Here is a 26,014-nt window from a genome sequence, read left to right as displayed (position 1 = left end):
TTGCGTGGACGGCTCAGGGGAGCTGATTCATTCTCCGGCAAGGCCCTCCGGAAGGTCCGGCTGGCGGCCCAGCGGCAAAGCGTTGTCCCTCCGTTTAAAAAACCGTCAGGTTGGTTAGTGAAAAGAGGAGATTGAATCCTGCTTTTTAAATTGGAATGATGGGTGCACGGGTATTTTATTCGTTTTACACTTAAAAGAGTAGGTGGATCCTGGACGCTCCTTTGATAGCTTTACGGCGCTGGTCAGTGATCACCTCTCTCTACTTCTTCCCGAGAATTCGGCAGCTTCCTTTTGGCACCCACCCCAGAAGATAAAGGTATTTAAAATTTAGTGAAGCAGCCTAGCGCAAATAAACCTAGCCCGTATATAAAACCTTCCACGCGCACCGTTCCAATGTGTTTGGTTCTGCCACCATGCCACCCAATAATCCCTGCTTTTCCTATACTTGCAAGCAGGGGCAAAACGGTGTTTGGTAAGCAGTTCATCATTACTCTGAACTTATCTGGGTATATTACATAAAATATATATAAAATTTGGGCATATTTTTTTCCCCTACTCGAACTACTGTTAAGTAAAATACGGAAGTCCGATGTAAGCCTTTTCAAGCCTTCAAGCAGTTTGCTTATTAGCAGGTAGTGAATTAATTATAATTAGCTTTATCTTTCACTCTTGCCCCAAGGCTTTTACAGGGAAACCATTTGTAATAATAGTTATCTTTTATTGGGCACAAATCACTAGTCAGGAACCTTACTGAATTTTTTCAAGTCTTCAGTGTCCCTAAGAGTTAGTATCGGCATTTTGCAGATGAGAAAACTTAAGGTCAAAAGAAGTTGTAATTTGCCTAGGTCATAGAGTTGCAACTCAGCAGGACCAGGATTCAAACCCAGGTGTTACACATAAAAGTCCTTACTCATTTCACTAGCGCAGCTATTGTTATCATGTATTCTCTTTTCATAACGGTCTACTAATTTCATTTCTCTTCTTCTTTAGGTGAAACTGAAATTTGTGTAGCATATAGTCCCAACAGATATAAAAGTGCTAAATTCGGTATTAATCCATTGACAAACCAAGTTAATACTGGTGTATATAGCCACTGTTATTTAAGGATGGGTAGTTACACAGGAGGAAATACTAAAAAGAGAAAATAAAGTCAAATGAAGGGGGTATATCAGGATCATAGAAGATGTGATCTCGTTTCTGCCAGGATACTTTGTTCTCCTTTGCCTGTGGATTCCTACATTTGCTAGACTCAGCACAGGAGGTCAGCCTTCCATGACATTAGATGCCATCCTCTGATGCTTCAGCATCTTGGCCTTATGTATAACACAGCATTTGCCTGCCACACTATTTGTTCCTTTACTCTATACCCACCACTACACTCTAAGGGCACAGACTGTGTTATTAGGCCTTGTATTCCTAACCAAATATATCATGTTTGTTTAAGGAGTATTTGGCATTAATATATAACGTGTCAGGCACAGAGCTAGGCACTTCCAATACTGAGACATAGTTGGTATTACCCCCAATCTCATACATAAAAAAACCAAAGCTCTGAGAAATTAAAGAACCTATTCAAAGTCATAGAGTTGGCAATAGGTGGCACCATCACAACTACCTCCAGGATATATAGAGCCAAGAATCTGTTTGCAAGAACAAAAAAAAAGATCACATGCTTGTATGTATTTTTTGTACCTTGTAGCATACGGTCTCCATTTACATAAATTCTGAAGATGAACAATTTGTCTCATTTAAAATATTCAAGTTGGAGTCTATCTGTCCTGACATTAGAATAAAAGGCTGAGAATAAAGGAAATTAATATGTTTAATTCAAATGCTGCTAAGATTATTTACATTACAGTATTGTAGTAGTACTGTAATAACTACCTTCATGTCAGGTGCCATTGTAAGTACCTTACATATATGAAGTCAATTTTTTATTCCAACTGTACAAAAACTAGCAACTAAGAAAAATCTGCTAATAGTGAATAGTCTCCATCACTGTATAAGCTTGACTCTTTACCTTTGGCAGAGACCTGTCTCCTAAATGGATGCAGGGCCGTAAAGCCTCAGGAAAGACAAGCTGTAAGAGAATGCAGCCACAGGTATATCAAGTAACAAAAACATTCTTCCTTATCAGGATAAAGTGTTTATCAGTTTTCACGCAAAGTCATCTTGAATGGAAAGAGACGGGGAGCATGATTAAATGATGGAAAATGGAAGAAAGAGGGAGGCTGACCATAATCTTGTAGCTGCAACATTATGACAGGTAAGGCATGAGCTTTTACCGATGAGGTATAAGGATATTTAATAGACCAAAGAATTTAAAATCCTAGGGAACTTGAGTAACAAGTCACAGAAGAGGCTCTTTGTTGTGGCTCATTACCACAAAAGGCCATCAACAAATTAAGAAATAGTAAAATAAAGAGAGCAATAGGTCTCTTCTTGGTAGACAGCCTGTGCTGCTTCTTGTCCATTCAAAAAAAAAAGGGGGGGGGGAGAGTGGTGGTGAAAAGGGGCATTTAATCTCAAGGCTTTATTTTGAAATTTGGTTCCAGATGCCCCACCACAGCATACATCACACCTTCCTTCACACTGAAGGAAAAAATCCTTAAGAGTTCACCACATTTGGGTGTTGTTAATTTTAGCATAAGCTTTTGTTCTTCTATAAGAAGTATCTCTCTGGATTCACACCACAGAAATGTGAATGAACGTTATTTCCATTGTGTAATCATTTAAAAGTCACCTACAAATTGAAATTTGACATGATGCACTGATAGTTCAGGATCATTTTTCATCAGTCCCACGTTCTTGTAGTTGATTTCAAATGTTACAGGTGATTACAGGATTTGAAGTATTTCATGAAAACATTCATGCTGGGATCATAAAATTCCATTTCTGATACAGTCTTTTAAAAAGTCTGTTTTTAACTTTTGTCTTCAAGAGCTACTTTCTTCTTGCTGTTCTGACCAGTGACCTTTTTCCTGTGACAAGAAAATTAAAGAAAAGTTGAATCCAAAATTCTAGATATATGTACTCTCTAAAACTCTGCCAGTTTAACAAACATTTCTTGAAACCTGTATAATCAAGTATACGAGGCACTAGGAACACAAGGATGCATAAGACATGGTTTCTGCCCTTTAGGAAACCAAAATCACCTAAGTGAGACAGAAACATCATCGTAAACTACACTACAACATAGTATAAAAGATGGAGTCTGACTCTGACATTACTAATAGTTAAGAGTTCACACTGATTAAGTGCTAGATACTGTTATAAGTGCTTTGTATGTATCAGCTCAGATAATATTCCTAACTTACGAAGAAGATTCTAATATTACCCTCATTTTACAGATGAGGAAAATGAGGCAGAATGGTTGAATAACTTGCTGATCATCACACACTGATAATAAATGTTAGATATGAACCCTGACAGTCTGATTTTAGAGTTTGGTGAATGCCCATCAATTAAGTTAACAGAGGAAAAGGAAAAATTTGGGGAGAAAATAACCAATGTTTGCATTCTACAGTTTAGTAATGCAAAGTTCCTGGATGTATATTAACTTATTTAATCCTCAACCAACTTTGAGTAGCAGAGTTGGCATGACTTACATACTTATTTCTATCATATACAGGGGGAAGTGACTTGTCCAAAGTCACACAGGAAAAGGTGGTATGAGAGCCAATCCTTCGGACTCCAAATCCAATTTTTCCCTCCACTCTACCAGGCTCAGTTTGTAGTGCCTGATGTGAGGTCCACTAGGCAAGAGGATTCAGGTTTATATGGAAATCTGGGCCTGGATATATGGACTTCAGAGTTCTCAGCAAGGTGTGGGATCATTAAAGGAACACCTAGAGTAAAAAGGTAAGCTGGAGTTGGATCAGGTGTTGTTTACATGCTCTATTAAGGAGGATGGCTTTTAAATGTGAAACAATGGACAGGGCGCCTGGGTGGCTCAGTCGTTAAGCGTCTGCCTTCGGCTCAGGTCATGGTCCCAGGGTCCTGGGATCGAGCCCCACATCAGGCTCCCTGCTTGGTGGGAAGCCTGCTTCTCCCTCTCCTACGCCCCCTGCTCGTGTTCCCTCTCTCACTATGTGTCTGTCAAATAAATAAAATCTTTAAAAAAAAAAGTGAAACAATGGACATGACCACAGCATCTTAAATGGGGGGCTTAGGTGACAAGATTTATATCAAGTGTCCTCGAAGTCTCAGTGCAGCTAAGTTTTAACACCTCAAGTGTAAATGCTACAAACATATAAAAATCAACATCCAAAGTATAATTATTATTATTATTTTTTAAAGATTTTATTTATTTGACAGAGAGAGACACAGCGAGAGCAGGAACACAAGCAGTGGGAGTGGGAGAGGGAGAAGCAGGCCTCCCGCGGAGCAGGGAGCCCGATGCGGGGCTCGATCTTAGGACCCCAGGATCATGACCCGAGCCGAAGGCAGACGCCCAACAATTGAGCCACCCAGGTGCCCCCAAAGTATAATTCTTTAAAATATTATGTTTCTTATTAAAATTCAACACAGCCACCATCTTAATACTATATGTGATTTCTGACTTTTTGTTAAAACTTTCATCAGCTGCTGCTCAGTGCCTGAAGAGATTACATTTCTAATTCTAGCTTTAAGTTCACCCACAGAATAATGTTCTGATGCATACACAACAGTTCTGATACAGCTACAAGAAAAAGTCTAATAGATCAGGTAACCAAGGTGGCCAAGCAGGGTGACCATCTCTACCAATCCACTGGTTTAAGTGTCAGCCAGAAACTATTACCACAAAAAATTCAAATAAAAAGTGTTAATACTAAGAACTAACAAAAATGAGTACGTACAGATACAAATAAAATGTTTTATGAATCCTGGAACACTACATCTAAAACTAAGGATGTAATGTATGGTGATTAACGTAACAATAAAAAATTTAAAAAAAAGAGTACATAACATCCAAAAATAAATAAATAAATGTTTTAAGCTTTCAAATGATACTTTTGTTAAGTTTGTTGCATTTATTCTTCCCAAGTTATTAAAGGTTAAAACTGCACTAAAACTTTGGGACACTGTGTATACTCTACATCCTTGAACTTAACATTATACTTCTCACAGTCAATACAAAATGTCAAGTAAGACTCTTGTTCCACTTAGATGGAAAGCATGCCAGTCTTCTTGCCTTTGTTCACCTTGTCCCTTCCATATGCCTAAATTTTGCCTGTCCTTAAAGATAGTTCCAGCTCCTTGAAGCTTTTTGTAACTACACCAATTCAGAGTATTTGTCCTCTCCAAACTTCTATTTTATTTAAAAATTATTCTCTAATGTTTTTTAATGTATACTAGGAAAGGGGTCTCATTTTACATTCATTCACATACCCAAGCACCTGGCAGGAGAAAAGGTCCTTGGTAAATGCCTACATTTTATATATATTAGATATAAACGGGTACCGGTAGAATTTGAAGAGTGTCATTTTCCTTAAATAGTGTAAAGAGTAGTAGAGGTTAGCACAGTCTTGATTACCCCTATCAAAAGGTAGTCCTGTGTATATACTAAAACAAAACAACAATGCTTGAACATCGTCCTAAAACTCAGCTAAACTACTACAAATTTATTCAAGTCATACTTTTTAGAGGTGTTACAAGGTGCTTCAGCATAAGCCTAAGATTATACTGAAATCCTGCCTAGAATAGGGAGCCTTCAGGGAAGATTCCATCAATGTGAGTCAACAGCCCTCACTGCCTCAGCAGTATGTCCTGAAGTAGGCTGTGTGGAGGTGGTGGGCAGTGCAGTTCTAATTCAAAGTGAACTGAAATCATTCTTTCAAAGATGGAAAAAACCAGATCATTAATATACAGATAGAGAAAAATTCTGAGATTGAATCATCCAAGTTCCCAAATCACAGGCAACCTAAAATACATTACTTTCATTACATTCTATAACTGACTGAACCTATCAATTCTACCTCGAAAAATTTATCCTAAGGAGAAATAATGCCTACTAAAACCATATGACAGTTGAACAGTCATCATATACTTACCGTTTATTCTTAGCTTTTTCTAAGAAATATTTTGGAGTTGTACTAATGCTCTCCCTTTCCAATGGCTTCTTAATCATCTTTTTCTTTTGTTTGCTGAAAGTTATAAAAAGAGAAAGGAATGAAATTCAGTAGAACTTAATTGAAAACAGCTTAAGCTAAAACTAGTTTTGATTCTTGATCACAAAAATTCACTTTTTAATCTACTTATGGTTTGTGGTGACACTATATCCACTTTAAAATGCTAAATTACCCAGTAGCATTTAGAGAGATAACCCAAAGGGATGATAAATTTGATCAATTTTTTAAAAAGGCACTGATTAAAATATGTCCTGAGTCACACTTATATCCTGTGCCAACAAGCACTGAAGTTCCACTTGGGGCAATTAACTGCTTTTTACCAGTTTTATGGACTAAAATAAATTCTAAGCATATTTCACTTACATTGAATAATTTTTTAAAAATCTGATTAGCATTTCAAGAATGAAAAAACTGATAAGGAAAGAACATATTCACAGATATTTAAAAAGGAAAATTTTTATCTTAGAATTCCTAAAACTAGTAGTATTGCTAGAACTGTAGTTTTAAGAGTGTGAAAGCAAGAATGCATACGGAGGGATAGAGGGAGAGGGAGAGAGACAGAGAGAGAGATCATCTAGGCAAATTCAAGATTGTACCTTAGTAGTTTTTGGAAACCTTTTATGTATTCTGGCACAGGACATCCGGCCTGCTGTATAACATTGGCAACGCTGAAAAAGGAACCCATAAACATAAATTTGTATCTAGTCAAATTGATGTTTATGTACTTAAACCCTCTGCACAATTTGACAGGAATGAAAACTACACCCACAAGAAAGTAATCCAGGACAGCGTTCTGGTTTGGTTTTTTTTTTTTAAGATTATTTATTTATTTATTTGACAGAGAGAGACAGCGAGAGAGGGAACACAAGCAGGGGGAGTGAGAGAGGGAGAAGCAGGCTTCCCGCTGAGTAGGGAGCCCGATGTGGGACTCAATCCCAGGACCCTGGGATCATGACCTGAGCCGAAGACAGACGCTTAACGACTGAGCCACCCAGGCACCCTTGGGACAGCGTTCTGTTATAAATGATCACCAGATGTAAGCACGCAGGATTGCTGAGAGAACTGTCTGCTGGACTGAAATCCATGCGCCGATGAGTAATTTTTATCTAGCAGCCATTTCTCCCCAACATTTACCAAGCCCTGAAAAGCTACTAACCCAATCTTGGATGAGGACACTGACTAGAATTTATTAGATGATAGTGCTTACTATGCACTTGGCACTGTCTTGGGCTTTTCACATGTAGTGACTTCTTCAATCCAAATCCACACAACAACCCTTTACTAATGAAACACTATTATTATCCCCCTTGCCTGGATGGAAAACTGAGAGGCATGGTTATATTGACATGGAGGTCATGAAATTCACATGCTTGGAGTTAACTGAGGAGATGTAGGTGAATTTAGGCTTTTGGAATAGACTCCCCTACACATGAACGTGTAAAAGTCTGCTCAAAGTATATCCAAGGCTGACAAAGCCAAGGTTCAGAAGGCACAAATCAAAATCTTTGCCAAAACTGATAAACACATCAAAGTACAAACTGCCTCTGGCCATAACTCAATTTCATTTGTTAGAAATGCAAAGTGCTATTATCAGTCTAAAATTACTGTAGGCAGCCAAAATGTAAGAAACTCAGATTTTATTTTAAGATCTATGATGCTGGGCTAAATTAAGACCCAAGATTCTAAAAGTGCATGTGTTACCCAGGCTTCAAAGAGCTACAATTGAATAATATTGGGAGTGTGTTACTGAAACGGTTTTTCCCAGGACTAAATATAAAACTCCATCTGCCCATAAGAGTTAAGGGAAGGGTGCATCATGGTAAGAGATAATTTCGACTGGGCTGAAGAGACTCAGGGGTTAACTTTATTCACCAATCCAAAAACTTCACTATTACATTGTGAGTAATACCAACCAATGGCTATTGGGAGAATCCTGTGAGTTTGAAATTTAATAATGAATATTCCATTATGAATACTTCCAAATTCTAATAATGAAAATGCAAAAACAAAGCCCTTTGATCATTTTTCCTTTTGTCATGGCTAAAACCTGGTTGACTAATGCCATGACCGTATTTGGGACCTGGCCATTTTGTAATTATCTGTTGATTGTGTGTGCATGCAAGAATAATGAAGCAGTCCTGCCACCTTAATACTAAGTTATTTTTCCTAATTTACCTTCTTAATAATGGTTTATCATCTTCAGTGAAAAATGTAACAGCTTTTCCTTTATGCCCCGCTCTTCCAGTTCGACCTAAAAGAAAAAAAAAAAACAAACAAAACCACTTTTCTGGGGAAAGGGAACTTCAAGATTCACGTACAAGTCACTGGCTTTTCACTAAAATGAGCACTACAAAATGAGCATGTTTGAAGGGAAGGAGTAGGCGCAAGACAGACGAGTAGTGCCTGGGGGTGGCAGGGGTTGTGGGGGGCAGAGGGGTAGCAGCAGGAGAGACAACTCACCTATCCTGTGGATGTATTCCACTGAACTGGTTGGGAAGTCATAGTTGATCACCAAGTTCACACCTTTAAAATCAATCCCTCGGGCCAGCAAGGCTGTACAAATAAGAACCCAGATTTTTCCAGCTCGGAAGCTGTGGACTGTGTTATCTCTCTAGTTAATAAAACACATGTTAAATGTTTTAGTACCACTCTAGGAACAGAAAACAAGTACTTTATAAATTTCATGCCAATATTTTAAAGTTAAGTAGTTCTTTATCATTTTGAAAGTATACACTTGACTTTACCTGTTGCTGTGTTCTGTCTGCATGAATAACATCTACATTAATACCTTCATATATGAGCTCATGAAAAAGTTCTTTAGCCCTTTCAATGGACTGAACAAAAACAAGAACAGGTGGATTGAAACCCTAAAAGAGAAAAGGCAAAAATCAGCACATATAACCCATAATCAAGAATACAGTAGCAGTATTTCATATGATTTTAGTTCATAAAAGAACCCAATTCAATTTAGTGTACTTTTTATTGCCAAATTTCTCAGATTAGTATCTGCCTCCATCTTCTTCACCATCCATTCTCTTCTCAACTTGAACTCTAATTTCCATCTTGCTAATTCCAACAATCATGTCTAATTAATCCCCTTTACCTTCCTATAATGATAGATACCCACTCCCTAGAACAATCATCTCTTGGCTTCTGTGCTCAGATTTTTAAATTCTGCTAAAATGCAGTAACTTTTATTAATTCACTGTTTATCCTAATTGTGGGTATTCCTCCAAAGCTCAGTCTTTGGTTCTCAGTTTTCTCAGTATAGTCATTATCTTATGTTAAATATATTCTCAGTTATCAACTACTCACTCTAAGCAGATGATTTTTACATTTCTATCATCAAACCCCACCTCTCTCTCAAACCAGCTTTCTCTATTTTCAATTGCCCTATTAGGGCTTTACCTTTTTATTTTGGTTCATAATCTCCCCTTCTGAAATCTAATAAAGCTGTGAAGCTTTCTAATAGGCAACCATGCATTCACACAAAATCTAACAACTTCAGAGGGTTCACAGACCTCCTAAGCTCATACATGGCTAGAAATCCCTGATATATAATCTCCATGTGAATATCCATGTGAAAACCTTAAAATTCCTAGTGCCAAATGATACCTTTCAGAATAGTAATGAAACGAATGTGCATGGCATGGTGTGCTGAGCACTATTCTAAGTACTATGTTTGTATCAAGTCATTAATACTAAAACAATTCTATGAGATATTATCATTTCCATCTTGCAGATGAGGAAGCTGTGAGGTTAATTTGCCTAAAGCTAGAATTCCAATTCAGGTAGTCTGGCTCCAAAGTTCAAACTCTTAACCACTTCTGTAGTCACTAGGTACCTGCAAACACCTTTCCCTTTCACCCTCTAACTATTCTTAACATTCTACCATTGAGGCTGTCACCCTCATTTCTCTCATTTATTTCCTCCTCATCTCTGACCAGCCTAATTTAACAACCTACTGATTTCTTTACTTTCAGTCTCTTGCCATTACAAGTAATTTAAGTAATTTTCCTTAAAATTCTTCAAATGTCCAGTGGTTTCTCTTAAGGTGACCCCAACCTTCCTGTCCAACCTGATCTTCTTTAATTCTCACCATAAACTCTTTGCCTTAAATTGGTAATCTCTTGGGGCACCTGGGTGGCTCAGTCGTTAAGCGTCTGCCTTCAGCTCAGGTCATGATCCCAGGGTCCTGGGATCGAGCCCCGCATCGGGCTCCCTGCTCCGCGGGGAAGCCTGCTTCTCCCTCTCCCACTCCCCCTGCTTGTGTTCCCTCTCTCGCTGTCTCTCTCTCTGTCAAATAAATAAATAAAATCTTAAAAAAAAAATAGGTAATCTCTTCATAAGTCTCTAAACCCACTGTGTTCCCCTCCACTGCTTAGACTACTCCAGCCGCTCCTCCAACCATCAACTTCCCTTGCCCTTTTATCTCACAGATCTTTCCAAGGACCAAATTAGTAGCATTTCCCCCATAAGGCTTTCCCCAACCAATTCAACTCTCCCTCTTGGCCCCATTATGACTACATGGGTGCTTAAGAAAAACACTCTATAGCCTTTTATGACACTTTACTGCAAACTATCTTACACAAGTCTATATCTAAGATATTTCCCCTAAAAAAAGACTAAATTCTAGGGGCAGGGCTTAAGATTTCTATTTGTTTTATTTTCCCCTGCCCTAACCCCTCACAGTTAACTTTTAAATTATGGCTTCTACTCAATATTTACTGAAAGGATAAAAACAGAAAACCACGGGCGCCTGGGTGGCTCAGTCGGTTAAGCGACTGCCTTCGGCTCAGGTCATGATCCTGGAGTCCCGGGATCAAGTCCCGCACTGGGCTCCCTGCTCAGCGGGGAGTCTGCTTCTCCCTCTGACCCTCCTCCCTCTCGTGGTCTCTGTCTCTCATTCTCTCTCACAAATAAATAAATAATAAAAAAAAATCTTAAAAACAAAACAAAACAAAAAAAACCCAGAAAACCACACTCAGTGTCCTACTCATTCTACAATGCTCCTAGAGTTCTAGAAGAAACCAGCAGAGGGATTGGGGGAGATGAAAAACAGATGTACATGTGGAAAAAGGAGACTTTTAGGGCATCAGGTAGGTCTTTTCCTAGCCCACCCTGAGCTGGGAACAGAAAACTTAATCTAATCTAAGTGGTGAGCCTCCCTGCTCAGGACAACAGTTGACTCAATGTGCTTAAGAATTTACCACTAGATTACTAAGTATGACACAGAAATAGTGCTCGGCCTCCCACCAGTCATATAAGATTTGATGAACCTGGGTGCCTGGGTGGCTCAGTCGTTAAGCGTCTGCCTTTGGTTCAGGTCATGATCCCAGGGTCCTGGGATCAAGCCCTGCATTAGGCTCCCTGCTCAGTGGGAAGCCTGCTTCTCCCTCTCCCTCTCCCACTTCCCCTGCTTGTGTTCCCTCTCTTGCTGTGTCTCTCTCTGGCAAATAAATAAATAAAATCTTAAAAAAAAAAAAAAGATTTGATGAACTTCATCAAAATTCAAGAAGATAGCCCAAATATACCTTTTTAACAAGTTCTCTCATGGCCAGAAGTTTCCCAGTCTCAGACCCAACAAAGAGAAGCTCTTGTTCTACAGTCTCTACTGCAGAATTCCTGAAAAGAAAACATACCTTGTAGATTGCAAGAGCCAATTTTTGCTTTTCCCCCGAATTCTAAATAAATGAAAAAATTTACATTTAACCCCAACAGAATCAAGTTTTCCATTGTCAATATAAGCATTTAATTATTTATACTTTAATATGAAGACAAAGTTATTTATTTATTTTGAAGTTTAATTTATTCACGTAATCTCTACACCCAACATGGGGCTTGAACTCATCACCCTGGGATCAAGAGTCGCATGCTCTTCCGACTGAGCCAGGCAGATGCCCCAAAGTTATTTTTATTTTTCATTTGTTTTTGAAAAGATTTTATTTATTTGAGAGAGAGAACGTGCGTGCATGCGCAGGGGAGGAGCAAAGGGAAAGGGACAAGCAGACTCCACATGGAGCCTGACTCGGGGCTTGACCCCACGACCCTGAGACCACAACCCAAGCTGAAACCAAGAACCAGATGCCCAACTGACTGAGCCATCCAGGTGCCCCCCAAAGTTATTTTGAAATGTTTTATTCTAATTATAAAAATGTTATCTAGGGGCGCCTGGGTGGCTCAGTCGTTAAGTGTCTGCCTTCGGCTCTGGTCATGATCCCAGGGTCCTGGGATCGAGCCCTGCATTGGGCTCCCTGCTCAGCTGGAAGCCTGCTTCTCCCTCTCCTACTCCCCCTGCTTGTGTTCCCTCTCTCGCTGTCTCTCTCTGTCAAATAAATAAATAAAATCTTAAAAAAAAAAGTTATCTAAAGAAAATTTGAAAAATAGGGAAAAATGTAAACAGTAAAACAAATTGTCTACAATTCTACCATTTTAGAATAAATTGTGACATTTTATTGTAGTCTAATCATAAATTTTCATGTATCTAATTATTTACATACAAAAATTTCTAAAAATAAAATTACTGGATAAAATAATGATAACTTTTTAAGGTTATTACAGGTCTGAGCTTTTTCTCTTAACGATTCAGAAGAGCTTTTTTATAGACAGTTGGGGGTGAGCCTTAAAAGGCTTTATAAACACTAATAAGATACTGTAGTAGAGGGGCGCCTGGGTGGCTCAGTCGGTTAAGTGTCTGCCTTTTGCTCAGGTCATGATCCCAGGGTCTTGGGATTGAGCCCCATGTCAGGCTCCCTGCTCAGCAGGGCGTCTGCTTCTCCCTTTCCCTCTGATCCTCCTCCCCGTCTCTCTGTGCTCTCTCTCAAATAAATAAAATCTTAAAAAAAAAAAAAGTTGCTGTAGTACATTACACTGCATCATAAATATTTTTTCCCTTCTGTTTTCTTTTCTTTTTTAAAAAGATCTTATTTATTTGACAGAGAGAGACAAAGCGAGAGAGGGAACACAAGCAGGGGGAGTGGGAGAGGGAGAAGCAGGCTTCCCACTGAGCCACCCAGGCACCCCTCCCTTCTGTTTTCTGCCTTTATATTTATGGTGTATTTGTTCTTTCTTTTTATAAACAGAAGTTTTTAAGTTTAAAGTATTTTTTATTGTTCCATTTGGCTTCTATTTTACTTAATATGGTATTCAAGCACTTTTTAAAAAAAATATATATTTACTTAAGAGAGAGAGAGAAGGAACATAGAGGTAGAGGGAGAAGCAGGCTCCCTGCTGAGCAGGGAGCCCGACATGGGCTCAATCCTAGGACCCTGGGATCATGACCCGAGCTGAAGGCAGACACTTAACCGACTGAGCCACCCAGGTGCCCCCAAGCACTTTTTCATATAGCTATAGTCTTCATACTTATCATTTCATGGGTCACATAATATTCTATCACGTGTCTATATTACAATTTCCTAAAACATTTTTCTACTAGTGCACATTCATTTAATATAAAATGCTTCCCCTAATATTTTTTAAAAGGATTATAAATCAAGTGGCCCTATGGTCCTACTTAAGCCATCAAAGAAACTAAATCCTCTGGGTGGCTATAAAGCTCCTTTCACACTTTATGGATAGATGGGAAAAATCAACTGAAAAAATAATGACAGAAATACTAATATGATAATTCGAGAATCTCCCTTTGGATTATTCTAAAATAGAAAATCCTTGGGGCGCCTGGGTGGCTCAGTCAGTTAAGTGTCCGACTCTTGATTTCGGCTCAAGTCACGATCTCAGGGTTTTAAGATTAAGCCCCATGTCAGGTTCTGTAGTGGGCATGGAGCCTACTTAAGACTCTCTCTCTCCCGCTCCCTCTGCCCCTCCCCCTTACCTTTCTCTCTAAAAAATAAATAAAATAAAATAAAATAGAAAATCCTTACTCAATCTTGACTTTAAAGAATACATGTCCTTCAGTAAAACTCTCCCTGTTTTTAATCTAAGGCCAAACAACCTATCTCGAGTCTTTAAAAAAAAAAAACAAAAACAAACGGACTTGTATTAAAAAAAAAGTCAGAGGGATAACAAAGAAGAACAATTACCTTGCTCCAATGGATACAGTAATGACATTGTCCAGGTTGAGTTTGCACCACTGCTCAACATCATATGCAAAAGTTGCACTGAACATAGCTCTTCTGACCTTAGGAGATGTGCAGGCCAGGAAAATGGAAGCCAGTTGGTCTCTGAACCCAGTTTTGCCATCTTCAAACAGTTTGTCTGATTCATCTACTACCAGCCACTCAACACTGAGAAATAGCAAAACATCTTGTGGGTACTGAACTGGATGGAAGATCCAAGACACTTCACTAAACTGTGGGGACACATGAACCAGTCAAACCATCATGGTACTTCTCAGATCCACACATCATACCAGAAAAAGGTAAAAGAAAACTCAGCAGGAAAAAGGTAAAAACAAGATAAACATTAAGCAATGTCCTATTCCTTTAACCTCAAAGACATGAGGTTCCATTAGCAACAACAGAGCTTCACATAAACCTTATAAACTCCATCACCATTGCTGAAAGAAGTGAAAACATCTAGGGGAATTCTATACTAACTGCTTATCAGAATCTGTAACTTTCTTCCAGACCAGACAGTTACTTTCCTACGAGTCTAATGAAAACTATTATTCTCAGCACCAACACTGACTGAAAGCTGGCAGAAAGCAAGCTCCAACGGGCCATAAGACAAGCAGTCAAGGGCAAAATAGAATCAACTAAATGAAAATACACACAGAAGAGATTAAAATATTATCTGTACCTTGTTAAATCTATTCCTGGAGGATCTTGCTTTAATAAATAGATTAGTCGATTTGGAGTAGTCACAAGAATATCTATAGGAAAAACAAATGATACAAATTGCAAAAGCAAGATTCATCTCTCTTAAACAAGGGAATTAAGCCTCCTGAATTTCAGTGAAGAACCTGAAGAGGGGAGAGGAGGGGGAGGTTATACTTGCTATCTTACTACACCAACGCCACAAAAGTTCTTTCTTATTTGTAAGCTAATATATGTATTTTTTAATCCACGATAGCATAAACTACTATATGCTTACTTTTCCTTTTATTATGTTTGATCTGCCTTCTCAACTTCTAAGAGGCAAGAACACTATAAGCCAACTGTTATTTTCAAATATTTAGTTTTGTTTTTTGGGAAAATCCTTTCTTTAAATGAAATTTTACTCAGAAGCTCAAAATTAAAGACAGGTTAAAGCTGATTTTCTGACTGATATAGGGTAGGGATGTAAGCCATTCTAATCTGCAGAGTATTTCCATGGCAGATTAAAAATCAACAGTATAAAGCAGGGTTTCTCAGCCTTAGCAGTACCGCCATTTTGGTTCAGATAACATTTTGTTGTAGGGGACTGTCTTGTGCATTGTGGGATGCTGTTACCTCTACCTACCATAGGTTAGTAGCACTCCAGTTTTGACAACTTAAAATGTCTCCAGATATTGCCAAATGTCCCTGGGGTGGAAGGTGAGGTGGGGGGCAAAACTGCCTCTGGATGAGAATCACTGGTATATATTTATATAAGTACCGAGTGGGAGTGGAGAAATCTCTTTCAGTTTCTCTAAAAACCAAACTAATTGTGTGTACGACTACACTTTTAAGAACTCTTAGGTGGCAGTTAAGGATATTTGTAATTTGCAAATCCCTTATATGCTCTATATCTCAAGCATGAGTCCCTTACCAAACTTCTTAGATGATTTAGGTCCAAATTTCTTGGCTGCCACTGCCGCTTTGTGGATCATGTGTATCCTGAATCCTGTTCCCTCCGAGATTTTTACTAACTCTCTGTGAATCTGAAATGGCAAATGACAAAAATATTAGCTGCTAAGATACTTAGATAAGATGTATAGTCTTGTTTACATTATTAAAATAAACCTATTACCAGCCCATGAATAACTGAAATTAAACCCATAAAAATATGTGCATTAACCTGGAATCTCAGCATTTTGCAATCTGCTACATACTGTTTTTGGAATACAGTGCTATTAGAAAACTATCTCATGCTTGGCATATATTTTCTATTAAGCACCTTGGAAGCGTGGAGCAGGTCACTGTGTAGTTTTTCTTTCTCAAAAACTGAGATGAGGTTTAATTTTTCTAGGTGAAAAAATACATTTTAGAGAGGGACTATATATTCCAGTAGCCTCACCTTAAAAGATCTTAGAGCATTTGCCAAAGAAACATCATTAATGTTTAAATCATTGTTTTAGAAAATTATAAAAAGATTCAAAAAAACTTGCCCATGTGTAGTAAGTTACAGAACAGAGTAAGATACAGTACAGAGTATTTGCCTATGCCAAAAGACATGGGCCTTACTCTTTTTGAGACCATTTTACTACCCTCAAATAAGAAATGACTAAAGCAAACACCAAATACATCCTCTTTCGAAGCTACAAGTCATACCTGGTTGGCAAGTTCTCGTGTTGGTGATATAATCAGAGCTCTGAAGCCTTTATTTGTGGGTTGTTTTAGTTGCATCAAAATGGGAATGCTAAAAGCCAAAGTCTTTCCAGATCCAGTAGGAGCAGAAGCCAGAAGTTCTCGACCCTAAAAACAAGGTATATTAAGTATAAGGTAAGTACATAAACTTTTCAGAGCCTGGTCAAGTAATACAACCAGCCATAGAAATAACAAAATAATCATAATGAATGTAATCATTCATCTTCCCACCGCTTGTCTAACTTTTCCCATATTTGCTTTTCTAACATCATCCACCCTTGCCACCAGTGCCCCAAAGGAGTTTCTGACCATTGCCACCAAATACCATTTGACTTGGGTAAAGAATATGGATAACTAAAATCCAAAGATAATTCAAAACCTCAAGTATTTCCATTATTTCCATTTTTCTTTCCCATCAAATTCTCTTATCAAAGCAAAATTATAAAACCAACTTTTCCCCCTGATATCTGTACTGCTCAATCCCTAGGGATGGTTTTAATAAGTAACAGAATGGCTAAAGATAAGAAATAAAAAGTGGCAATAACTTGAGTGACAGTAATTTATAGGTGACAGTCTTCAAAACGTCACTATGATTTTTAGAGCTTTAAGCTGAAGTTGTAACAGAAACAATCTTAGATGAAAATCAGAAGCAAATTTACTATAATGTGAGACAAAAACATCATTCAAATGTATTCTCACTTCAGTTCCCAAAGAAAACAAAAAGGACTAGTACGGATGAAAAGGGAACTCCTATTCTTTGGCTTCATGGGGGAAAAAGTCAGCTCTCATAGGGACAAAAAAAAAAACCTCAGAAAAATTTAATTTCCGAAACTCTTAAGTTAACCCATGCCTTTATCAGTAGAATATAAACAAACTGGGGTACTTTCAAACAACAGAATACTACTCACTGACAAATTATAAATGCAATGTGAATGAATCTCAAAAACAATATACAGCATGAGAGAAACCACAAATTAAAAAATAAATAATGGATGATACCACTTATATGACATTCTATAGAAGAGGCAAAACTAATACATGGCAATAAACATCGGAACAGCAGTTCCCTGGGCAGGAGTGAGGTGTGGACTGAATGGAAATGGCACAACAGAATTTTCTGGGGTGAGAGCAATGTAACACGTCTCTGCTGGGGGGGATAGTTATACAGTGTATGCATTGTCGAAATTCATTGAACTATGAACTTACAATCTATGCATTTTATTGTATATAAGGTATACTTCAGTAACAAAAAGTACTGGGGAAAAAGAAGTCAGCCTATGTACAAGAATTCGCTATTTCTGAAATAGTTCCTAGGAATAATAAACTAAATCATGGATGGATAAACAGAACATAGCCCTTATCCTCAGAGGGTTTACACTCTAGTAAAATGTAAAAGGTATACACAAGTAATATAACTATATAATAGGGTAAAGTTTAAGATAAATGTTGCCAAAAAAAAAAGACACTAAATACCTTGGAGAACTGGTGGTTGAGGGAAGAGTGTTGGTAAGAGAAAAAGATCACATCTAATTGTAGTGATATGGAGGCCCAGGCATTTGAGATGGACCTTAAAAGCAAAGGAAGGATTTCAACAGGGAGAGACAAGGTAGAGAGGAAGACTTCAAAAACAGGGAAGAGAATGACCTAAGACACAGAGGAAGGAACGTTAGAGGCATTCTAATACTCACATGCAGCATAACTGGAATGGCTTGCATTTGGATTGGTGTAGGCATCTGGAAGCCTGCGTCTAGAATGTTCTGAAGCAGTCGAGAATTGATTTTATATTCCTGGTCAAGTTGCTGAAATGTAGCAATTGGGTCAGGAAGATCAGTTCCTTGGACATGAATTTTGTGTTTATTCCGGAAGAAGTTTATCTGAAAAGTGAAATAAAGGGGTCACAGACTGTCACATACATTGTAAGATGTTGTAAAGCAACAGTAACGGTTTCTAGGATAAGCTTTAGTAACATGTGAAACTTTCTGGTTAAATTCCAAGCCCTAAAAGATACAGATATTAGATATACTTCATGCCCTTTCACAGACAGAAGACCTTTGTAACCACAAAACCTATCTATCCATTTTCTTGTATTAATGTGTCAGTGGCATGAGTAATGGTTATTTATATTAATGTGCCACAATGATAATCGTAACTTATAATTTTATATAAGCTTCTAGAAGGCAGACATTGAATCCATCTAGTTTTTTCTTTATATGACAGCACACAAATGCCAATGCTTTTTGATGATTTATTCTAAACTCTATTTATTAAAATTGAGGGCCAAAAGCAGAGTCAAGTGGTGTTGATTCGGTTTGTTTTCCCATTCTGTGAGAATGACAGCCAAATGCTGGATTCAGGGTTACTGAAGTGAGCTGAACAGTACTCTCCATCTGCAACATAGCAGGTGTGCAGCAGACATGACAATGATGTATTTGTTATTTGCTCTGTATTCTACTCCACCCCAAGGTATAAAATAGGTTTCTTAATTCTAACTCTTGGGGCACCTGTGTGGCTCAGTCCATTAAGCATCCGCCTTTGGCTTAGGTCATGATCTCAGGGTCCTGGGATGGAGCCCAGAGTCGGGCTTCCTGATCAATGGGGAGTCTGCTTCTCCCTCTCCCTCTCCCCCTCCACCCTGCTCGTGCTCTCTCTCAAATAAATAAATAAAATCTTAAAAAATAATAATAATAATTCTAACTCTCAAATCTCTATCAGAGGAAATCTTTCTAAACCAGTGAGTGTCACGGGTCATGATCCCAGGATCCTGGGATGGAGCCCCGAGTTGGGCTCCCTGCTTGGCAAGGAGCCTGCTTCTCCCTCTCTCTTTGCTGCTGCTCCCCCTGCTTGTGCTCTCTCTGTCAAATAAATAAAATCTTAAAAGAAAAAAAAATAAACCAGTGAGCTTAACAAAGAGGAGAAAGGGAGCAAATTTTATGTTTATCAAAGGGGGTATGAATTTTAAAAATTTCACTCCAAATGTGAATTTAGACAGGTCAAAAATTCACAGTATATAGTATATGAGAATATGAGAAGAAACACACACACACACACACACACAAATCTTTTGACCTGTTCAAGTTTCAAGATACTTTCAAGAATTTTAAACTTTAGGGGTGCCTGGGTGGCTCAGCTGGTTAAGCGTCTGCCTTTGGGTCAGCTCATGATCCTAGGGTCCTAGGATCAAGCCCCTGCTCAGCAGGGGAGTCTGCTTCTTTCTCTCTCTCTTGCTCACTCTCTCAAATAAATAAATAAATAATCTTTAAGGGGGGGGAATTTTAAACTTTAAAATTTTCAGCCACAGCACAAATACCTACTTTAAGTTTCCATTAGAGTGAAATCTAAACTAATATAATTAATCTTCTATCTTCATAAAACTATATTCACTTTTACCAAGAGAATAACCCAAGGACAAGGAAAAATTCACTAGGTCAGAAAAGAAACTGGGGCTAAGACATTTTTCTAACCTTTTCTTTTCTGAGATTCTCCAACTTTCCTGAAGTTAGTTTATTTTCTCTTTTAATTTTTTTATCTTCAATCTTCGCTTCCACAGATGATATCCACTGTATAGTAGAACCTTCTTCTTGAGAAGTAATTTCTAAAATATATATTAAAAAATCAAAAGATTTTTAAGTGCAACATTCTTGGGAGTAGCAAACAGGCCACAGCATCACGTTAAACAAAAGTAAAGTACTAGCTAATACAACAGAGAAAAGAAAGTAATAGGAGGAATAACAATTGGAAAAAGGAGAGGCAAGTTCTCTGTCAGTAAAATCAGAGCTCTGAAGCTCATTCTCTTCTTTTCGTTAGTTATTTCAGCTGTGTGATATGTAGATGACTGTATACTTGAAAACAGTAACAGATTAAATTGAAAATACTTAAGTAAGAGATTTCAATAAGGTAGCCAGCTCTTCTATATTCAACCAGTTAGAAAATAAATGATGAAAGAATAGATTTCACTTTTAATAGTGATGAACATAGCACAGTACTTATGGACTAGTCACTGATATAAAGATAGTAATTCTCACTAATCTATAACTAAAATTAGTTCAATGGGAAGTCATGGCAGGATTGTTTTGGAAGCCAGACTAGCTGACTTTAAAAGTTCATGTGGAGGGGCGCCTGGGTGGCTCAGTTGGTTGAGCATCCAACTCTTGGTTTCAGCTCAGGTCATATCATGGTTGTGGATTGACACCTGAGTCAGGCTCTGCGCTCAGTACGGAGTCTGCTTCGGGTTCTTTCTCCCTCTCCCTCTGCCCCTCCTCACTCACACTTCCTCTCTCTCTCAAATGAAAAAAATAAAATCTTCAAAAAATAAAATAAAAATAAAGTTCTTTCACTTCACTGAGGTACCACTGATATACAATAAATTGCATTTATTTAAACTATACAATTTGAGGAATTTTGACATATGTATACATCTGTTAAATCATCATTACATTTAAGTTTATTTCCATCACCACCCAAAATCTCCTTGTGGCCCCTTGTAATGCACTGCTCCATCCCTAAGCAACCACCTGTCTGCTTTCTGTCACTGTAGATCAATTTGCTTTTTCTGGAATTTTATATAAATGGAATCATGTAGTATGTACTAAATTTAGTCTGGCTTCTTTCACTCAGAATAGTTATTTTGAGATTCATCCACGTTGGAGCATGTATCAATAGTTAACTTTTTATTTAAAGGTAGTATTCCACTTTATGGATATATAAATTGTTTATCCTAAGATCCTTATCCTAAGATCATAAATTGAAGGACATTTGGGTCATTTCCAGTTTTTGGCTACTGAAAATAAAAGCACAGTGCTATGAACACCTGGTAGAAGTCTTTGTGAGGACACAGATTTTTCCTTTCTCTTAGGTAAATTCTTGGAATAGAATAGGTGGGTCATATGGTAGGTGTATGTCTAACTTTTTAAAAAAGTCCTTTGTCAATTTCTACCCTAAAAGCCTACTGAAATTTTAACTGAGTTTGTTTTGCATTGATTCTATAGATCACCTCAGGGAGAAAATATTTAGTTGTCCAATCAAAACATGGTATGCCGCATTACTCTGTACTATGCCACATATGTGCTACATTATAGTACATATCTGAGTGTTTCTGGTTGCCCAACAGTTGAATCCTTTTCCCAAGTTTGTGGCAGGTCTTTTTTTTCTTTTTTAACTACTCTTGGTGGAAGTCTTTATCGAACTTCCTTGCCGTCAGGGAAGTAAAATGTGTAAAACTGTAACAGCAAAAGTGTGGAACCGAAGTCAATGTCCCTGACACGTGGACTTGTCAAGTCAATTACGGAACATCCTTATAATGTGTAATGGCATACTATACTATGATTCAATGAACAAAGCAGTGGACTTCCTACTGATACAACGTTTCTGGTGGACAATTTCAAGGTACCTAAACTTAAAATAAACCTATTGGTTAACTCTGAAATTCCATTTCTAAGAATTTATCAGATATACCCACATACACACAATGATAAGTGGGATGGCATTTATTGCAACACTGTAATAGCAAAAGTGAGGAAACAAACTAAATGTCCATCACAAACGAACTTGTTAAATCAATTACGGAATGTATAATGGGATATATTTTGTGTTAAAATGAAAAAGGCAGGGCACTTCCTACTGATTCCAAACAATCTCCAAAATATATCCATCCATACATACATACATATATATATATATATATATATATATATATATATATATATATATATATTTTTTTTTTTTTAAGTGGAGGAGGAGAGAAGGTTCAGAATAGAACAACAGATACAGTATGCTATTGTTCAGGTTTTTTAAGGGAGGTATAAATATAGTGAATAGATATCTTTATAAAAATACATAAGAAAATGATTAACAGCAGTTGCCTCTGGAGAAATAGGGGACTAGAAATAGTGGGAAGAAAATTTGCTTTTCACCACTGTATAACTTTTAAAAACCAGGTCTAATGGGGCGCCTGGGTGGCTCAGTTGTTAAGCGTCTGCCTTTCACTTGGGTCGTGATCCCAGGGTCCTGGGATCGAGCCCCGTGTCAGGCTCCCTGCTCAGCGGGAAGCCTGCTTCTCCCTCTCCCACTCGCCCTGCTTGTGTTCTTGTTCTCACTGTGTCAAATAAATAAATAAAATCTTTTTAAAAAATAAATAAATAAATAAAATAAAAACCAGGTGTAAGTATTTACTTTACTGAAAAAGGTAAATGGCTAGGAAACTTAATAGATATAACCAAGAAAAAGATCATATATCCCTAATGTACAGAAAAAAAAAAACCCTGTGAAAAATAGGCAAAGAGTAAGAACCAAAAATTCACAAATGCTGAGATGTAAATATCCACTAAAGCATATGAAAACATGCTCAACCTCACCAGTTATCAAGAAAATATATACAGAAATTAGTTTCATTCATTAGGTTGACAAAGAATTTAAGACCAATACTATCCAGCATTGACACAGGTGTGGGAAGTCATTTTTCATTATCTATTCAAAGAAAGAAGTGTGCATACCCTTTCAGCCAGTGAGTCCACTTTGGGAATGGTAATTACAGAAATAACAGAACCTGTACAAAAGGATATATACACAAGTATTTTTATTGTAGCAATATTTGTAATGGCAAATACCTGGAAACAACCTGAATGCCATTAACTAATGAATGACAGTATACTGATTTGTAACCTTAAGCCTGTATTATTTTTGTAACTGGAAAAAAAAAAAAGAGGAAAAAAAAGAAACTAAGAACTAACCTGACATCATCATTTTCCTCTTTTTCTTGCTCTGTTCCCTCTTCTTTTCAGTTAGGCTGTCTTCTTTTTTCTCTTCATCTTTAAGCTCCTGATGAGTTCTTGATGCTCCACACTCACCTGGGACAGACTTCTTGTTTCCAAAGAAGTCCAGTCCGTGCAGCACCTCTGAAGAATCAAAGTCATGTTTCCTTTTTCCTACCTAAAACCCAAAAAATTTAAAATGCAATCTACTGACTGACTACTTTCACCCAAGCAGTACTGGCAGTAAGGGCGTGGGTCTAATAACTCCCCACCTTTTTTTTAATCCTTTCACCAAGTATCTGTTGAGCTGGCAAGTGTGTTTGAGCAAATGGAATACAAGATGACTTTTCTGACCTTTTAACTGTAGTAATAATCATAACAGTAATTACCATTTATATGCTCATCAGCATAACACCTATATGCTGTCAGGCAGACTTCTAAGCATGCTTATATATATTAAATTACTTCATCCTCCAACAATGCTAAGGGGTAAATAGCGATATTACAGATGAAAAAAAATCAAGGCATTAGGATGTCAAATAACTTGAGGTCTCAAAAGTTGTGACAGATCCAGTATTTGGACCCAAATAATCCGGCTCCAGAGTTCAAACTCAACAACTACACCTACCGCCAGAGAAAGGAGAAATACACGTGTTGCTCAATGTCAAGGCTGATAAGATTTTCCATAATTGGGTCCCAACTAACTTCTCCCGATTTACCATTCACCCACTACTTAACTATGTAAGAGTCCCCATTTCTAAGTCGCTCTTCTCACTGGTTACTTAACACGTCATGAGGTTACAGGAATAAAAAGACTCATGTCCACTAAAGGTGTATGCATGCCAAGCCAACCTGGGTAGACTAGAGTGAAAGAATCTGTTCTCTTCATTCTGGGTTCATTCTGTTTTCGAAATTCCTTTCTACCAGTTTCGGAGAAAAAGCTACTTTTGAAAGGATTCTAACTGTGCTTTGAATAAACTAAAAAGCAGGGAGGGAGAGGAGTTTCTGTGCTAGGCCCACCGAAGTCTACAAAAGAATGGTAAGAGTTCACTCCGATGGCAGCACTTGACCAGATAGGTCTGAGCACGAGCCCAACGCAAAGAGGGAACATGCCCCACGACCAGGCCGCGGTCTCCCAGCGCCGGCTCTCCCAGCAGCCAGATCATTCTCGGGCCCCTGCGCTCTCAGTGACTGGGGCTTCTGTTTTCCTGCGTACAGTACCTGGAATCGCGCTGCGTCCGCAGAAAAACGTCTCACGTCGAATTTGGCCCCCACGCCAAGCCGGCGAAAGAGATCGTGAGCATCCATCTTTACCCAGAAAGCACCGCGGTCCCAGGACGCCTGCGCAGAGAACTTCCTCCCCCAGAAGGTCTGGGGCTGGGCCGTGGGCGGAAGTGGTTCTGGGGGGCGGAGCCTGGCGGCTGCGAGAAATTAAACCGTTTTACCTCCTATAGCCCGACATTATCTGTTCTTTTCAAAAATGTTTATCAAGATCCTCTTATGCCGGGCACTGTTCTAGACTTTTATGGGTACTTTGGTGAACAACACCTTAAGATTCCTCACCTCAGGAAACTTACATTTTAGTGGAGACAAAGATATTGTTAAATAAGCAAGATAATTTCCGAAAGTGAAAAGTGCTATAAAACAAGTAACGGTGTAATTGATAGAGAAAGGGACGGGAAGCCACTTTTAGGTAGCTTAGTCAGGTTCATTCTGGAGAAGTGATATTTTAGCTAAAAGAAGGCAGCCCTTCCCAGATCTGGGAAATGCATTCCACATAGAGGAAACACGTGTCTGAAGAAGGGGAAAGGTTTGGAACAGTGAGGAATAGAAGGCCCAGGTGACTGGAACCAAGTTGTAATGAGGAAGTGTGATACAGATAAGGCTGAAGGGGCAAATAGAAACCAGATCTCATAGAATCTTATAACAGAGTCATGGTAAGGAATTTGGATTTTAATCTAAGCTCAGTGTGAAGGTATTAAAATTTTTTTTGTACTGAGAGAACAACATGATTTAGCATATCACTTTATATTTATTTTCTTCATTGTAATGTACAAAATTATTCACTTATGCATCGCCTCTCTCTGTTCTAGAATGAAAGTCCATGAGCATGGGGATCTAATTTGCTTTACTGCTGTATTCCCAGTTTCTGTGCACTCTTCAATAAGCATTTGGTGACTGAATAAGTGAATGTTTCATAAAAGATTACTCTGGCAATTTGGAGAATGAATCCTAGAAAGGCTAAGAGTGGACAGAGGGAGGCTAGTCAAAGTAGAAATGATGATGATGGCTTGGATTAGGGTGGGTCTCTGTACTGATGGAAATGAATGGATAGATTTGGGATATATTTTGGAGGTAGAGCTAAATGTACCAGATTGATTTTATGTGGAAGTGAGGGAAAGGGAGGAATCACAAAGACCACTCCTAGATTTTTTGCTTGAAACCCTGGGTAGATGGTATGCCATTTACTGAGCCAGGAACCATTATGGAAGAACAGCTTTTTGGTGAGGATGAGATACAGGAGTGGTGGTGGTGGCGAGGAATCAACTGCTATGTTTTGGACATGTGAAGATGCCTAGTTGACTTTAAATGGAGAAGATGGAGATCAATAATGCAACGGAGAGTGGAGACTGGTGGACTGGGGGTGGGATGAGATTTTGTCAGGGAGCATTGGAGGGTTGGGAATGGAAGAAATGATATGAAATAATATCCT

The 26,014-nt window shown here is 38.2% G+C and overlaps 1 protein-coding gene and 1 long non-coding RNA gene across 2 annotated transcripts; one reads left to right on the top strand and one right to left on the bottom strand.

Moving 5' to 3' along the window:
* The first annotated feature begins 123 nt into the window (after positions 1 to 123).
* On the top strand, positions 124 to 3,718 carry LOC118024645. The gene is made up of 3 exons (XR_004683159.1): positions 124 to 316; positions 2,138 to 2,266; positions 3,632 to 3,718. It is a non-coding gene; the product is annotated as an uncharacterized LOC118024645 (long non-coding RNA).
* On the bottom strand, positions 1,805 to 24,639 carry DDX52 (DExD-box helicase 52). Its single transcript, XM_035026609.1, has 15 exons — positions 24,523 to 24,639; positions 23,281 to 23,479; positions 20,017 to 20,147; positions 18,244 to 18,429; positions 16,520 to 16,663; positions 15,798 to 15,909; positions 14,868 to 14,940; positions 14,150 to 14,353; positions 11,645 to 11,735; positions 8,855 to 8,977; positions 8,571 to 8,721; positions 8,286 to 8,361; positions 6,707 to 6,778; positions 6,033 to 6,125; positions 1,805 to 2,981 (listed from the first exon to the last, which is right to left on the bottom strand). The coding sequence occupies exons 1-15, from the start codon at positions 24,607 to 24,609 to the stop codon at positions 2,924 to 2,926; spliced, it is 1,800 nt and encodes a 599-aa protein (XP_034882500.1). The 5' UTR covers positions 24,610 to 24,639; the 3' UTR covers positions 1,805 to 2,923.
* Between the last annotated feature and the right edge of the window lie 1,375 nt (positions 24,640 to 26,014).

This window comes from Mirounga leonina, unplaced genomic scaffold (assembly GCF_011800145.1).
Source record: "Mirounga leonina isolate KUSES-001 unplaced genomic scaffold, KU_Mleo_1.0 Mir_200, whole genome shotgun sequence".
Lineage (NCBI taxonomy): Eukaryota > Metazoa > Chordata > Mammalia > Carnivora > Phocidae > Mirounga > Mirounga leonina.
Note: the sequence above shows the minus strand (reverse complement) of the source record. Positions and strands in the feature narration are given on the sequence as shown.